Consider the following 15,490-nt stretch of genomic DNA (forward strand, 5'->3'; position numbering starts at 1 on the left):
ATTATTTTAAAATAATTGATTTCAATTGAAAGGAAAAAAAAAGTTTTTACACGAGAAAAATAACATATACATGATATTTGAAAGGGAAAAATTGTTTAAAAATAATCATATATTAAAATTTTAAAAAAAACGGATTTTTTTTTCAAATTTCTTCTACTATTCCAATACAGCTAAGATTGCAAATACTTTCCTATCTCATGAAACAACAACAAAAATCAGTAAAGATATTATTTTTTTCGAAACATGCTCTTAATATAAATATGAAAATAACATATTCACATAAATGAGTATTAAAATTAAATAAACCACACTAAAATATCAGTAGTAATATATTCAAAAGAATAAATATAACTTATTAAAAATCAGTTTAAGTTAATATATTTTATAAATGCAAAAGTTAACGGTTTATTTAATTTTAGTTACTTTTAAAATTTAATCGGTGACATATTTTTACTAAATTACCATTAACTCACTAATTATATGAGAATTTTAAAATTTATTATTTAATTATTCTAAAAATAAATAAAATAAAAAGATTAAAATATTATTAAGGATCGCTTTTAGTATGATTTGACAATTTTAAACCATCAACAGTTTTTAAATTTTAATCTTGCATTTAAGTATTTATGATGACTCTATACCACAAATACCACAGTAACACGATTATCTTTAGTTTAATAGTGTATATTGTGACTTTACACTATATAAAAATTATTAAATAAAAATTAATTTTAAAAATAAAAATAATTAATTATTATTTAATTAAATTAAAAAATATTTATAAATTAAATTGTTGGTATCTAAAAGTAGTTTCTATTATTAATAAAAAAAATTAAAATAATTTTTAAAATAGTATTTAAGTTATTAAAATTTTAGTTACTTACTAACTAGTATTTTAAATTAGTCATTATTAATTTTTAAAAAATTAATTTAGAATTTAAAATATTAGTGTCTTAGTAGCTAATTTAAATACCAAATTTAAAAATTATTTTATAAATTTTTATTAATAATAAAAATCACTTTAAATACAATTAATTTTGTCGTCATTAAAATAATATTTAATTTAATCAATATAATGACTAATTATTTTTTATTTTTAATTTTAATTATTATTTAATAATTTTCTTTTAGTAATAGTTTAAAACATATTTTTTTTTAAGTAGCGTGAGAGAATATCTTTCTCGCTTAAAATATGTGTTGCTTGTTTATGTTGGATTCTATCTTAATCACTTTATAATATGTGCTGACTCACTTAAAAGTTATGATTCTTAGATGAAACAATCTTTGTTTAAATTTGTGACTGATATTTGATATGCATTACCCACTGTCATTTCTTCACGATGAAGAATGTAGTTTTTTTATTGGTAAACTTTGTCTATAAAAAAGATATGGGTTGCATACTAGTTGAAATAAAATATTGAGAGATACATTAGCTTCAATTTTACTCCTTTTTTATTCCAAGATTCGTGAGTGTGTGGTGAGGTTATTGATATTTGATCCCAATAATGTACACTCTCTGAAACTCGAATGGTGCTATTATGGAATACTTAACACACATAAAAAAGAGAATACTTCAATCTTGTCGAGGTAAGGAATAAAAATCTTCTCTAATATGATTTTATTGAGTTGATATAGATAATCAAACGACTCCTAATTCTCCAAAGTCAAAGGGACAAAAGTAATAATTTGTTATTATCAAGACTTTTAATTTGTTAATTTTCTTAATACGTCGTATACATGCAGCATTTTCTTAATACTTTAACATGTGGTAAATATTGAAGCTGGCAAAGTGATTGGGGGATGAAAAGTGAAGAAATAGATTCATAGAATCGCCTTCACCAACCGGTTTCAATTATTAAGGAGGTTCAAATTGTCCATTAGTCAATAACTATTAAATAAAATTCATTATGTTTTTTGTTTTGTTTTTAAGTTTTTACATTGACCTGGTTTGAAATATGCAAGAATATAAAATTTATACAATATAATGTGATATGTATAATAGTGTAAAAAGAGAAAAACAAGTATAGAAGAACGACAAGTGCACATAAAGCATGCAAGAAGAAAAACGTTATATTATTCATACTTAAAGAAGAAAGAAGTATTGCCTAATAAATCAGCTTTACAAAAGAACAGAAAAACAAATATAACAGGAAACGTATGTCAGAAATGAGAAAGGAACTCAACAACCCCTCAAGTCGTACAATATATGTTTATCAACACAAGCTTTGACACAATTGTGCTGAAATTTCCTGAATTAAGTGATTTAGTGAAGATGTTAGTGAATATGTCAACAACTTGTGGATTAGAAGATATAGGAAGCAACTAGAAGAGTTGTGTTAGATGTTTCTCCCACACATGTCAATATGCTTAAGTTTGTTCACGAAAATTAGGATTGGAAAGTTAGGATTGGAAGTTGTGTGCTAATTGATTATCACATTATAGAATAACTAGTAATTGTGTTGCTATATTTTCATCCAAGAGATCTTTTAGCCGTTGTAACTCACTGGATGGTGGCAAGTAAGGCCTTAGAAGATGATTGTGATATTATGGATTGTTTTTTGGATTTCGAGCATGAGAGAGATGAAATAACAAACATACAGAAATGAGTAGCAGATCGTCTGATCTCACGACGTCAAGTTTCAGGATAAGTGACCCAATTTGAATTATCAAATCCCTTAAGTTGGAGGCTTGAGTTGTTGGGGAAAAATAGACCCTGTCTAGGAGTATTCTTTAGGTAGCATAAGATACAATGTGCTACTCTATGATGATCCGTGGTAGGAGCTTGAAACTGGCTTAAGAATTGAACTGCATAACTTATGTTTAATCTAGTATTTATAAGATATAATAGTCTAACAATAGGTTGATATGAAGTGATATCTTGCGGAGATGTTCTTTGTTCAACATTAAATGTTGTGTTTTTAGTCATGAGAGTTAGGGATGATAATGTGAAGGTTTAGGATTTAGGGTTTAGGGTTTAGGGTTTAGGGTTCATCCAACATTTATTATATTGATCTATAAATATGGATCAAGTTGGCTCGTTCCACATAAAAAGTACGGGTTGATTTTTTTTGTCCTTCCCACAAAAAGGCTAGCTTGTGAGTTTGCGGGCTAGCCCACATAAGAAAAAAGATTTTTGAAAAAAGTATAAATACAAATGTATCTTAATAAAATTCCATTAATCATAAAAAAACTTGTTGCTAAATAACTGAATTATTTTGACTAACATTTTCAAGAATTCATGCATGTATCAAGTCCTTTAAAATTATAAGAAACAAAACTCCTACAACATACTGACATCCAATTCAACCAAAAACAACATTAACCTTTATTGGATTACAATTTGTCCTTGTTATACCATGGCTTGGAGATCCCCACAACTTCATCACTACATCAAATAAGACCAATTTAATTGCTTCTTCCATTTGTATTAATGGATAAATGGTATGAAAATAAATGTATTATTTTTAGGGATTGAAATTTTAAGGTATGCGGGTTGACCTGCCTTATCCCATACCTTGCCCATGTGGGTTATGGGTTATACGAATGAGTTTAAACACACGAACAAGTTTAAATAATCAGCCTGTTCCCAAGTTTTTTTCTATCAAGTTGTGGGTCAACTTTTAAGACTCGTCTCACATTATCATCTCTAATGGGAGTGGAGCAGTACATTGCTGCGAGAAGATTAGTGATAACTCTCAGTATCGAGGACTGAGAAACCTCCTGCTGAAATGTCTAAGAAAGGAAATGGACTTGAGATTAAAGCTTATTGATGCCTTAACATGAACTAGCACAAGGCTATATAAAGGAAATACATATGGTAACTTCTGTCAAAGCATAACCGAAGGCATAGGAATATGAATGATTGCTATAATGGAGACTTATTGCTATAATGAAGACTTTATTTGTAAACAATGTGATCTTTCAGTTTAGATGGAGGCTTCCTAATGCGATTGGGCCGTGATGATCCAACATTATTGGGTTGAGCAGGAGTGTTGGGCTGAGTAATATTAGGGACATGGTCGTTCGTATCATCATTCCTCCCATCAACACCAACCTTGTCCTCAAGGTTGTAAGCAGCTTGCAATTCGCTCCAATTTTCCCAAGTCGTGTCTTCAGGAGGCAATCCTTGCCATTGAACCAAAACCTGATGCTTCTCTTGACCATTAACAGTGACAATTCTGGAAGCAAGAACAGCCAAAGGTGAAATAAGTGGGTGATTCTCCACGGATGCAGCAGGTAAGGGAAACTCAGGTGGTGGTATTGGGCCATTGTAAGGTTTCAAAAGAGAACAATGAAACACATTGTGTATTTTTGAAGATGAAGGGAGTTCTAACTTGTAAGCAACCGGGCCAAGGCGTTCAATAATACGGAATGGACCGTAAAAACGTTTGTTCAACTTGTTGTACTTTTCTCCAGCAAGCGAATTCTGCTTGTAAGGTTGAAGCTTGACATGAACTAGAGAATCTACTTCGAAATTCACCTCTCTTCGTTTGTTGTCCGTTATAGCCTTCATACGTTTTTGTGCTTTCTCCAAATTCTGGCGTAGGAGTGCCAGAATGTCTTCTCGATTATAGAGCAATTCATCACTTGCAGCCACGTTTGACGAACCAGCTATATAAGCAGGGATGTTGGGTGGCTCTTTTCCATAAACAACTTGGAAAGGGGTCATTTCGGCTGAAGAGTGAAAAGAGGTGTTGTAATGGTACTCTGCCCATGGTAAGAAACGATGCCACATAGAAGGGCGGTAATGGACAAATGCTCTTAAATACTGCTCAATTGTCCTGTTAGTGACTTCGGTTTGTCCATCCGTCTGGGGATGGTAAGCTGTGCTCATGCGAAGCATAGTTCCACTGAATTTAAACAGGTCAGACCAAAATTTGCTAACAAAAATAGGATCACGGTCTGATATAATGCTCTTAGGTAAGCCATGATGTTTGCAAACAATGTTGACAAATAACTCTGCCACCTTGTAAGCAGTAAAATTAGCAGGCAAGGCACCCAAATGAACATATTTCGAGAAGCGATCTACCACTACAAACAAGACAGAATAACCACCCGAACATGGCAAACCTGTAATGAAATCCAATGAAATGTCTTCCCAAACGTTAGAAGGTATCGGCAAGGGTTGAAGCAATCCACCTGGCTTCCTAGTAGAGTACTTAGTTTGCTGACAAACAAGACAACACTCTACAAAAATCTTGATGTCTTGACGCATAGACTCCCAAAAGAAATTAGCAGATAGCCTTTTAAGCGTTTTGACAACTCCAGCATGACCACCGATGGGGGTTTCATGAAATTCTTTCATCAAAAGTACTTTGAAACGAGAGTTATGAGGTAGCCATATTCTCCCTTTTTTCAACAGCAAACCATTAGAAATAACGTAATCTGGGTAGCTAGAAGGATCCGAATTGACCTTTTTACAAAATTCTTGGTAGGTGGGATCCTGACGCATTTCATTGCACAATTCTTCAATAAACAAGAATTGTGGTGTGGTTAGCATAGAGAGTTCAGCAGTGGGAGATTCCCAGCAACGAGAAAGGGCGTCAGCAACCACATTTGACTTACCTGACTTATATTGAATGTCATAGTGATAGCCTAAGAGCTTTGACAGATAAAATTGCTGCTCAGGCGTTTGAATGACTTGTGTCAACAGCTCCTTCAAACTTCTATGATCTGTTTGGATGACAAAGTAGTGACCCAAGAGGTATTGGCGCCATCTTTTGACAGCACTCGTAATGGCATGAAGCTCTCTAATATATGTTGAAGCCTTAGAGAGACGAGGACAAAAAAGTTTGCTGAAATACGCAATTGGATGATCCCCTTGTAACAATACGGCTCCCATTGCTAGTCCTGATGCATCTGTTTGAACTACAAACGGTACTGAGAAATCTGGGAGAGACAAAACCGGTGCTGTAGCAAGAGCAATTTTCAATTGAACAAACGCCTGTTGAGCAGTAGATGCCAATCGAATGCGTTTTTCTTTAATAGAGAAGTAAGAGGGTGTGCCAGGGTAGCATAACTGCGCACAAAGTGACGATAAAAACCAGAGAGGCCCAAAAACCCTCGCAAACTCTTCACAGATTTAGGATTTGGCCAGTCCAAAACCCCTTGAATCTTACTAGGATCCGGAGCAACAGTTCCAGCAGTAACAATGTGGCCTAGATAAGCTATGGTGGATTGGCAGAATGAACACTTGGTAGGTTTTAAGTGGAAATGATGAGTCTCAAGAATGCAAAATACCTGCGAAAGATGTTCCAAATGAGCTTCCATAGTATCACTGAAGACCAATATATCATCAAAGAAGACAATCACTGTCTTGCGAAGGAGGGAACGGAAAATGTCGTTCATGGTTGCTTGAAATGTGGAGGGGGCGTTACATAGGCCAAACGACATTACTCTATACTCGTAATGACCGTCATGAGTCCTAAATGCCGTCTTTGGAATATCTGGTGGTGCCACCCTAATTTGGTGAAAACCTGAGGTGAGGTCCAGTTTGGAAAATACACGAGCGTGACCAAGTTCGTCCAAAAGCTCATCAATTGTGGGCAATGGAAATCTGTCGCGAATGGTGAGAGTGTTGAGAGCGCGATAGTCGACGCACATACGCCATGATCCATCTCTCTTTTTCAACAATAGCACAGGAGAAGAAAAAGGGCTATTACTGGGCTGAATCCATCCTGTAGCGAGGAGCTTAGAAACTTGTGATTCAATTTCACGTTTTTGTGAGTGGGGATATCTGTAAGGACGGACGCTTACTAGGGAAGAGTTGGCTAGCAGGGGTATGGTGTGGTCTGTAGGTCTGGGCGGGGGTAGAGTGGAGGGTTCGGTGAAGAGGTAGTCGTGTTTGGAAAGGAGTGTTTGGAACGGAGAAGGGAGGGTGTCGATTTCAGGTGTGGGGTGTTTGGGTGGTACTGGAGTGTTAGGGTTAGTGTTGAAGTCGGGTATAGGTCCAACGATGGATAGGGAGAAGAATTGGGCTGTAGTGTCAAAACGGGTTGCCTTTTGAATGTAATGTAGGCCCACCATAGGGGTATGTGATTCACCTTTGAGTTCAATGCACTGGTTGTTATGGAAAAAGGACAAGCTGAGTGTTGCATAATTCATTAGTATTGGGCCAATTTGTTTGAGCCATTGGGCCCCAAGTACAATATCCGCACCCCGGAGGTCCAAACGATACAGATCAATGGTGAAAGAATGCTTTTGCAACATAATGGGCACCGCTGCACATATTTGAGAGCAAAGCAACTCTTGGCCACTCCCCACTAGAACCTTGAATGGCTTAATCGAATCATGGGCCAGGCCCAAATCATCAACAAGGGATTCTTGTATGAAATTATGAGTACTCCCGCCGTCAACGAGCACACGCACCGGTTGAGACCCGATAAAGCCAAGTATCCGGATTGTATCCCCAGCCGGAGCTCCAGAAAGAGCAAAAAGGCTCAACTGTGCTGCCTGGACTTCTGCTTGTGGGATGGGGTCGCCGCCCGAATCAATAGGTTGGTCGAGTGAGTCCTCTATACCGGTAAGAGAGAAAGAATCACTGTCATCAGCCAACATCAAAAAAACGCGAGCACCACATTTGTGCTGTTTGGACCATTTATGATCGCAATTAAAGCATAAGCCCTTGTCGCGGCGTTCATCCAATTCTGGACCCGAGAGGTGGCGAAAACGCGGCTTCGCCGGCGGAGTGGGTAGCAACCCGGTAGTAGGTTGCGCTGTAGCTTCAGGAGCCTTACTAACAGGGCGCGGTGAGGACGATGGTTGCCATGGCATGGAAGGACGTGAACGTGAGGTGCGTGTAAGCTCTTGCAATTTATCTTCCTGCAGCCTAGCCAAACCTGATGCCTGAGAAATAGAAGTGGGTTGTTGCACAACCACTTCACGGCGAACGTCGCTCTTTAAGCCGGAGATGAAACAGCTAAGTAGATCTGCATCTGAAAGTCCCTCCAATCGATTTGCCAATGCTTCAAATCCTGTAAGGTAAGCTGCCACCGTTGTTGACTGAGTTAGTTTGAACAATTTGCCACGAGGGTCGTCAAAGACTGTCGGAGCAAAACGTGTTTCTAGCTTCTCTAAGAATTGAGCCCAAGACGCAATTTGGCTATTACGATACATCCACTGGTACCAAGCAAGCGCTGCGCCGTCGAGGTAAAAAGAGGCAATAGTGATGCGCTCCTCTTCTGGTGTTCGGTGGTATGTGAAGAATTGGGAGATCTTGAAAATCCAACCATGAGTGTCGGTTCCATTGAATCGAGGAACGTCTAGCTTCAAACGAGGATGATTGTGTGATTCGGCAGAAGACGGCGATGGACGAGGGTTGATGGTGCCCTCAATAAGGCGTCGCATGGCTTCAAACTGGGTGGTGAGTGACGCGACTTGGCGAGCCAACTCAGTCACTTCTGAAGGAGGCGGTGGCGGTGGAGGGTGTGGATTCATGGAAGGAGTGGAATCACAATGAAAGCACCAATGATAACTCTCAGTATCGAGGACTGAGAAACCTCCTGCTGAAATGTCTAAGAAAGGAAATGGACTTGAGATTAAAGCTTATTGATGCCTTAAGATGAACTAGCACAAGGCTATATAAAGGAAATACATATGGTAACTTCTGTCAAAGCATAACCGAAGGCATAGGAATATGAATGATTGCTATATGGAGACTTATTGCTATAATAGAGACTTATTGCTATAATGGAGACTTTATTTGTAAACAATGTGATCTTTCAGTTTAGATGGAGGCTTCCTAATGCGATTGGGCCGTGATGATCCAACATTATTGGGTTGAGCAGGAGTGTTGGGCTAAGTAATATTAGGGACATGGCCGTTCGTATCAACTAGTGTCACCAAGAAGATGAAGAACATATGTTCTGTGAAAAAAATACCCTTGCTAGTTCGGGCAATTTTCAAATTGAGAAAATATTTAAGTTTTTCAAATCCTTAACCTTAAAAACTGTCTAAATATCTTGTGACGTGTTGAATGTTTGAGATACAATCCCCTCCAAGTGTGGTGTCATCTACATTCACAAGAACGGTGAATAAGTATGAGTCCCTTTTGAAAGAAGAGCGGGTTGAAATGCAGGCGTTCAACATAATGTGATAAGCATAATAGTGGAAAGAGAAAGAGAGAGAAATGCATATAGAAGAACAAGACGTGCACGTGAAGCATGTAAGGAGAAAAACATTATATTGTTCATACATACAAAATATGAGAGAAAACAAGTAGAACAAAAAGGGTATAACATAAAAGAGAAGGGAACTCAACAATAACCACGATGTCACTAAAATAATTTAGTTTGGGATGTCGAACCCAAATTTTGTGAACAAAGAGATTCTCACTCGGGCCAAAATCATTGATGAGCAACAGTATTGGGCTTACTTTTCCTTCATCCTGAAAAGTAATGGGTCATACACATTACTTCCTAATGAATAGCTTACTTATGTAATCCCCAATCTTCATCACTCCCTCATTCCCCTCCACGGAATGTTCAAGCAATGGACTCCAAAAATGTAGAGAAAAAAACAGCACAAGCTCGTAATAATTTTGAAAAGGACACAGGTTTGGTTCTCAGAATATAATATACATTGCCTCCAAATAACGCGAGCTACTTGATTGTGTTGCCAAAACCAAGTGCCAGAATGCAAATTAAAGAAGAGAAACTGGGTTGAAATCATTTGTGACTTCTTCTACCTTTAGATTACTATTAATGTGTCTAAAAGGTTCCCATAATGCAGCCCTCTCTTCATCGCATACTACCACACTTAAGCTCTCAAGGTCATTCACTGAGTATGGCAGTTCATACAATCTGGTGCAACCTCTGCAATTGAACCTTTCTAAACTACGCAACTTCCCAATGTTCTCTGGTAAGTTACCAAGGCTTACACAGTCAGAGATGTCAAGAAATTTCAGTTTATGAAGGCTTGTGATGCTGTCTGGCAACTCTTCTAATTCAGTACAAGAAGTAAGCCTCAGTGATTCCAAATTCACCAACTTTCCAATTCCTATAGGAAGTTTAGAAAGCTTATGGCAGTTTGTGATGCTTAGCTTCTTTAGGGAAACAATATCAGAGAGTCCATCTGGCAATTCCTCCATATCACAGTAATCAATGTTCATTTCCTTCAGATTTGGCAGCACATCAGAAACTTTGATGGTCCTAATTTTGAAGGCTTCATTCACATTGCACATAAAGAAAGAGAACTTGTGCAGATTCTTCAGTGGCACTCCATTCTTGCTCAGGAAAGGAATTGAAACCTTCTCTAACCTGATTCGTTTGAGATCAGAAAGATAATCAAGCCGCTCTAAATTCTCCAACTCAGCACGATTGACGTCATAATTCGTTATTATCAGGACTTTTAATTTATTCATTTTCTCCATGAACATCGGTAGTGAGTGCTTCTTTTCTCTAAGGTTCATCACTAGAACCTTAACCTCATTTGGCTGCAAGTTGCACCACTCTGAAGTGAATTCTTCATCTGCAAAATCAGATTCAATATTTAGTGTTTGAGAAGTCTCTCTCAACATGTGTGCATGCCATAAGTGCATCAAGATAGAAATATGAACATACCAGTTGAGATGGATAATGTGTGGGCTGCAATGTGATACTCATTCTTTGTAGTCCACCATTTGGGAATATGGTTCCCTCTTAGGTCAATTATTAGTCTATGACTCTTTTCCGTCGGTAACTTACTTGTTTGAAGGATGGCTATGTCCCGAAGAAGACCATGCTGCGTAACATAGTGGTAATTGTAGTCACCTATGCCACTTGCAGAACTCCTGACCAATGAATAGAAATTAATCGCCTATGAGTTCATGCACACAAAACAGCTCAAACAATATTCTCTTTATCTAACAACAGTAAATTTTCAAGATATACTAGGAATGATTTTAAATGGTTTAAGGCATGGATGTTCTCCACTGAGAAGCAGTAATTCGCCATACCTTGTGACAACCATATCAGCCACGTTCCTTTTGACAAGTTCATGTATATTCTCCATTGCAGTGTCATCGTCTTCATCACGCTGTTCTGCCCATATATCAACAAGTGCTGCAGCGGGTATCTTCTGTGCTTCAGGAAACAAGCTCAGGTCCGTAAAACTCTCAGCCACCTTAGCATCCAAATCATCAAAGCTTTTTTGGAGGCAAGTAAAAAGCACATCCTGACTAGAACTGTAAGTAAGAACAGAATGACCCTTCGACAATGTCTTCGCCCTGTTGTGCCAAACCACTGGTGCTTCAAGACTTAAAGATTTTCCAGTCACCAAAAGAGCCAAGGGAGAACCCCTGCACCCTTTTGCTATCTGCAATTTATTTGGTGTTCAGTGAAACCAGAAATTGCTACTAAAACATTTAGCATTGTTTTAAAATTATCATTACTGGAAGTATTTTGTAGTTACAGTTTTACACACCGCATTTGTAATAGTATAATTGAGCAATAGAGAGTACCTTCTTGACAACATTATCGGGAATGTTAGAGCTAGTCTGATCCAGGGATGCATAGTGGCGAAATAAGTTTAAAGCATCGGCTTCATTAAGTGATTTCAACACGTATGGCTCCCCAAATCCTTTAATTGTGAATCTTGATGTCACTAAAATCTTGTAGTCTGGGATCTGAAACACGAATTTCTCAACTAGAGATGTTGACTTTGGCAAAACACCGTCAAGGACCAACAACATGGGGGTTTTCCCAATCTGTTTTAGCAAATTTTCCAATTGATAAGCTACATCCTCATCACTTTGAAACTCTGGCTTCTGGTAACCATTGTGTTCAAACAGTCTCTCCACTATGGTGCTTACCTTGGGCGCTTCCGCTAAGGAGATGAAGAATATGTTGTCCATGAATTTACCTAAACAAATTTCAACATGTTTAGAGTTCCGGATATTCATTCTAAAATTCCTATTACTTAGACATGTTTACTAAACAGGTGAAAATATGACCTTCACAGAAAATAAGATCAAGCTTCGTAGCCCAATTATTTTGGACATCATCAAGAACATATAAAATAGTTTCACTTCTCAACTTCTTAAATCACTTTATTCTCTCCACATTCACACATCTATTCCCCTAATGGATTAAGTGTGCTTGTATTTTCAACAAGTTCAATGTTTCTGCCTCAAAATGGGTAAAGGTCTCTTAAATGAAAGTTTTCCAAACACATCCTAAAACCCATTTGTTGCATTCTGACAACAAAACATTCAGTTGTAGCTAATAGCTAGCGTACAATGACTAAAAGTGGCAACCTCTATCAAATGTGACAGCTACCGAACTAGATTCAGTACTAAATAGTATCCAGTAACTAGTAATGAAGTTAAATAACTACCTAATGGTTTGAGATCAATAGAACAAGAAGACCCTCAAACAACTTTTCAAACGATACGACAGACAGATAATGGGTGATCATTCATACCTTTAACTTCCTCATCAGAACAAAACTTCTTGGCCAACGTTGACTTTCCCGAACCTCCTGTTCCTGTCACTGTCAGCACTGAGCCCACATGATGATCCTTCAGCAACTTGAATTTCAACTCCCTCAAATGAACATCCAACCCAACAGTGAAAGCAGGGGGTTCAGGTGGAGAGCACAAGCCTTTTAATCCAATCCTTCTCGGAGCATTCTCCACAAGCCTCGCATGAATCTCGGTCAGCAGCACCTGGTTTTCCAACACAGTGACGTTTATATTTCCTTGCATATCTAATTGAAAGTACCGATAAATAGAATCGATCAACTCTTGAAGTTTCTCTTGGGAATTCGCCTTATAACAGAAATTCCACCGATCAACTTTGGAGCACTCCTTAACAAGCTCCTTCCCCTTCTTTATCTGGTCAATCAGCTTCTTCGTTGCCTTAGGTGGTTTATCCAATCGCTTGTTAATACCATCTATCTGCCTAGCCACAGGTTCTACTATTTGGAGGATTTCTCGCAATTTTTCCAGGGTGGATCTGAACTTCACTGCCCTGTCTTTCATTTCCACAACAGTCTTCAGCAGTTCATCAAGCACTTTTCCAAGAACAGCATCAAGAACCATAGCCATGACTACTGCCCACAGAAACTAATTAACTAAAAACACCCAAAATCAGAAACTTTGATCTAACACTGGTATCTGAGTCAAACAAACTCAATATAAAGGTACGGGCATCAGGAAAATAGCAAAAATGTGGTGAAATAATACAGAATGCTAACAAAAATTCTCCAAAGATTCTTTTTCTTTTTCTTTTTCTTTCAAAGACTCTGTTACGTTGGAGAATCTGGTACCAGATGTCTTTGTTCACACCAATCAGGGTATACAGGAAAAGATGGCTAGATAGTTTGTTTCTCTGAAAACTGCAAGATTCTCTTGGATTTATAGGATTTAGTGTTTTTTTTGTTTTGACGAGGCCCTTCACACTAAACCGAGTTTCCCATCGGCTTCCTTTGCTCTATAACGTAGAACTTTCCTTCAACAATGGTTACGAAAAATTTCTTTGTCTTGACTTTGGGGTCACTGAGACCAACAATGTATAACTTCAGCTGGTTGAGGTTCACATACTACCCAATGTTCACACTGACACACAGTAGTTAAGACATTGTCTGAATAACTGTGATTGTTATAAATATAATAATAATAATAATTAATTAGAGAAATTGTATTTTTTTGTCGTATAATTTAATGGGAACACTGAACACATTAGTTCCAAACATATGCAAAGACTTTTATGACCCCTCATGTCGTCGTCAACGTAAATTAGTTTCAACCCTTAAACTTAAATGCTATTATATTATTGGTTTTTTTTTTGTCTCGTAGGAGTGGTCCAATTTATTTCGTTTATTATGAAAATGTATAAAAAATAATTTCTTTACAATTTTGGAAAGATAATGTTTTATTAGCACATTTTGTTGTGAAGAAGAAGTCATGTTTATGACATATAATTTTAGTATAAAATGAAATTTATAGTAAAGTTGTGTTATGGCAGAAGCAAAATAGTTAGGTATTCATGCATGAGTAACACGTAAAATAAATTGAGTTTGTGTATGACTCTAACGACTTAAATTGTTTTATTTTACATTCAATAGTTTTCTATTAATTTCTTCATAATCATATATCGCAAATTGACATTTTTTGTTTTTTCTAGCTTTTGATATTCTTTTTGTTTTGTTTGTTACTTCTTTTAGGTTTTATGTTTATTTTTGTTTACTTTAAATACGTGATTAGTCTAGTAATTTGGTGATGTTTGTCTGTGTCTTTTTTACTTATGGGTCACCTTTCATTTTCTATAGATTTCGTTGATAATTGGATTGAAATTTTTTCTCTCATAGCACATGAATAAAAAGGGAAATTCTTTTTTAAAAAATGCAAGTTGGACCATCATTTGGTTGGCTCTGCACGTTCACGTACCATTTGCACCTTCCATGCAATTATAACACCATTTGCACCTTCCATGCATTTATATAACACTGCTTTATGTAACATTTTTCTTGCATGTGGGACCACTTTCTTTTTCTTGTCCTTTTGTTTGTTATATTTTTTATATTTCGCTTGCACAACTTTAATGTAAAATAAAATAAATGAAGTTGTTAAAGTTATGCACAATTTTAGTTGATTTATTTTAAGCTAGATATTATGCTTTAAAATCTTGTGCGCATCTTGAACGTTTAGTACTTCTAAAAATAATTCAAAATTAATTTTAATACGTATTAATCAAATTATCAACATCAATTAGATTTAAGATTAAAAACATTATTTGAAAACCTTCTTTTTCAGAAAGCTATTGGTAACATTATTACAAAAAAAAAATTCTATCTCAATACAAGTTTCAAACGTTGAAGTATATCAAACATTTCCTAAGATTAACTTTAACAAAAACAAAATCCTAATTCGAATAATTTCTGGAAAAAAATCTTTCTCTAGTAAAAAACTTCTTGCATTTTTTAAAACCTTCCGTCTTTGTATGAATTCAAAATGTTCATGCATAACAAAGTATTACATGACATTATTTTTTTATTTAAACAAAATTAGAAAAGTAAATAACTATTGTTTTTGAAAAATTATTCACAGTCAAATTACAAAAACCTTTTAGAATGAGTTAATCAATACATTGATGTAGTTCTTTGAATAATGAGTTTTGCAAATGATTAATAATTAATTAGAAACATAATTAAATTATAATTATTAAGTTTAGAAGAATCTTGAATGGTTAGATCGTTTATCGTGAAAGCAAAAACTAGACAGTCTAACACGAAAACGAAGACTAAATCATTTTGCACTTTGTGTTTGAGACTGTCTTGCATGTTAAACTCTAGTGAGACAGTTTAATGAGTTTAACCTATTGAGACCTTCTAACATGTTCAACTATGTGAGACCATGTAGAACATTATAGTATTTTGAGACCATGTAACATATTTAACAATGTGAGACCGTCTAACAGGTAAATATTGTAACTTGTCTAACAATTATGCTTTGACATTTGCACAATAAGAAGTTTTGTTATATCCTTAATACACCTTATAGTGTTTGTTATCA

The 15,490-nt window shown here is 36.1% G+C and overlaps 1 protein-coding gene across 1 annotated transcript; it reads right to left on the minus strand.

The window, feature by feature from the left end:
- Positions 1-9,505: 9,505 nt before the first annotated feature.
- Positions 9,506-13,555, minus strand: LOC137808332 (putative disease resistance protein At5g66900). The gene is made up of 5 exons (XM_068609389.1): positions 12,400-13,555; positions 11,438-11,838; positions 10,934-11,292; positions 10,560-10,768; positions 9,506-10,467 (listed from the first exon to the last, which is right to left on the minus strand). Exons 1-5 carry the CDS (start codon positions 13,022-13,024, stop codon positions 9,641-9,643), a joined length of 2,421 nt encoding a protein of 806 aa, XP_068465490.1. The 5' UTR covers positions 13,025-13,555; the 3' UTR covers positions 9,506-9,640.
- Positions 13,556-15,490: the final 1,935 nt, after the last annotated feature.

Source organism: Phaseolus vulgaris, chromosome 3 (genome assembly GCF_051622355.1).
Source record: "Phaseolus vulgaris cultivar YP4 chromosome 3, ASM5162235v1, whole genome shotgun sequence".
Taxonomy (NCBI): Eukaryota; Viridiplantae; Streptophyta; class Magnoliopsida; order Fabales; family Fabaceae; genus Phaseolus; species Phaseolus vulgaris.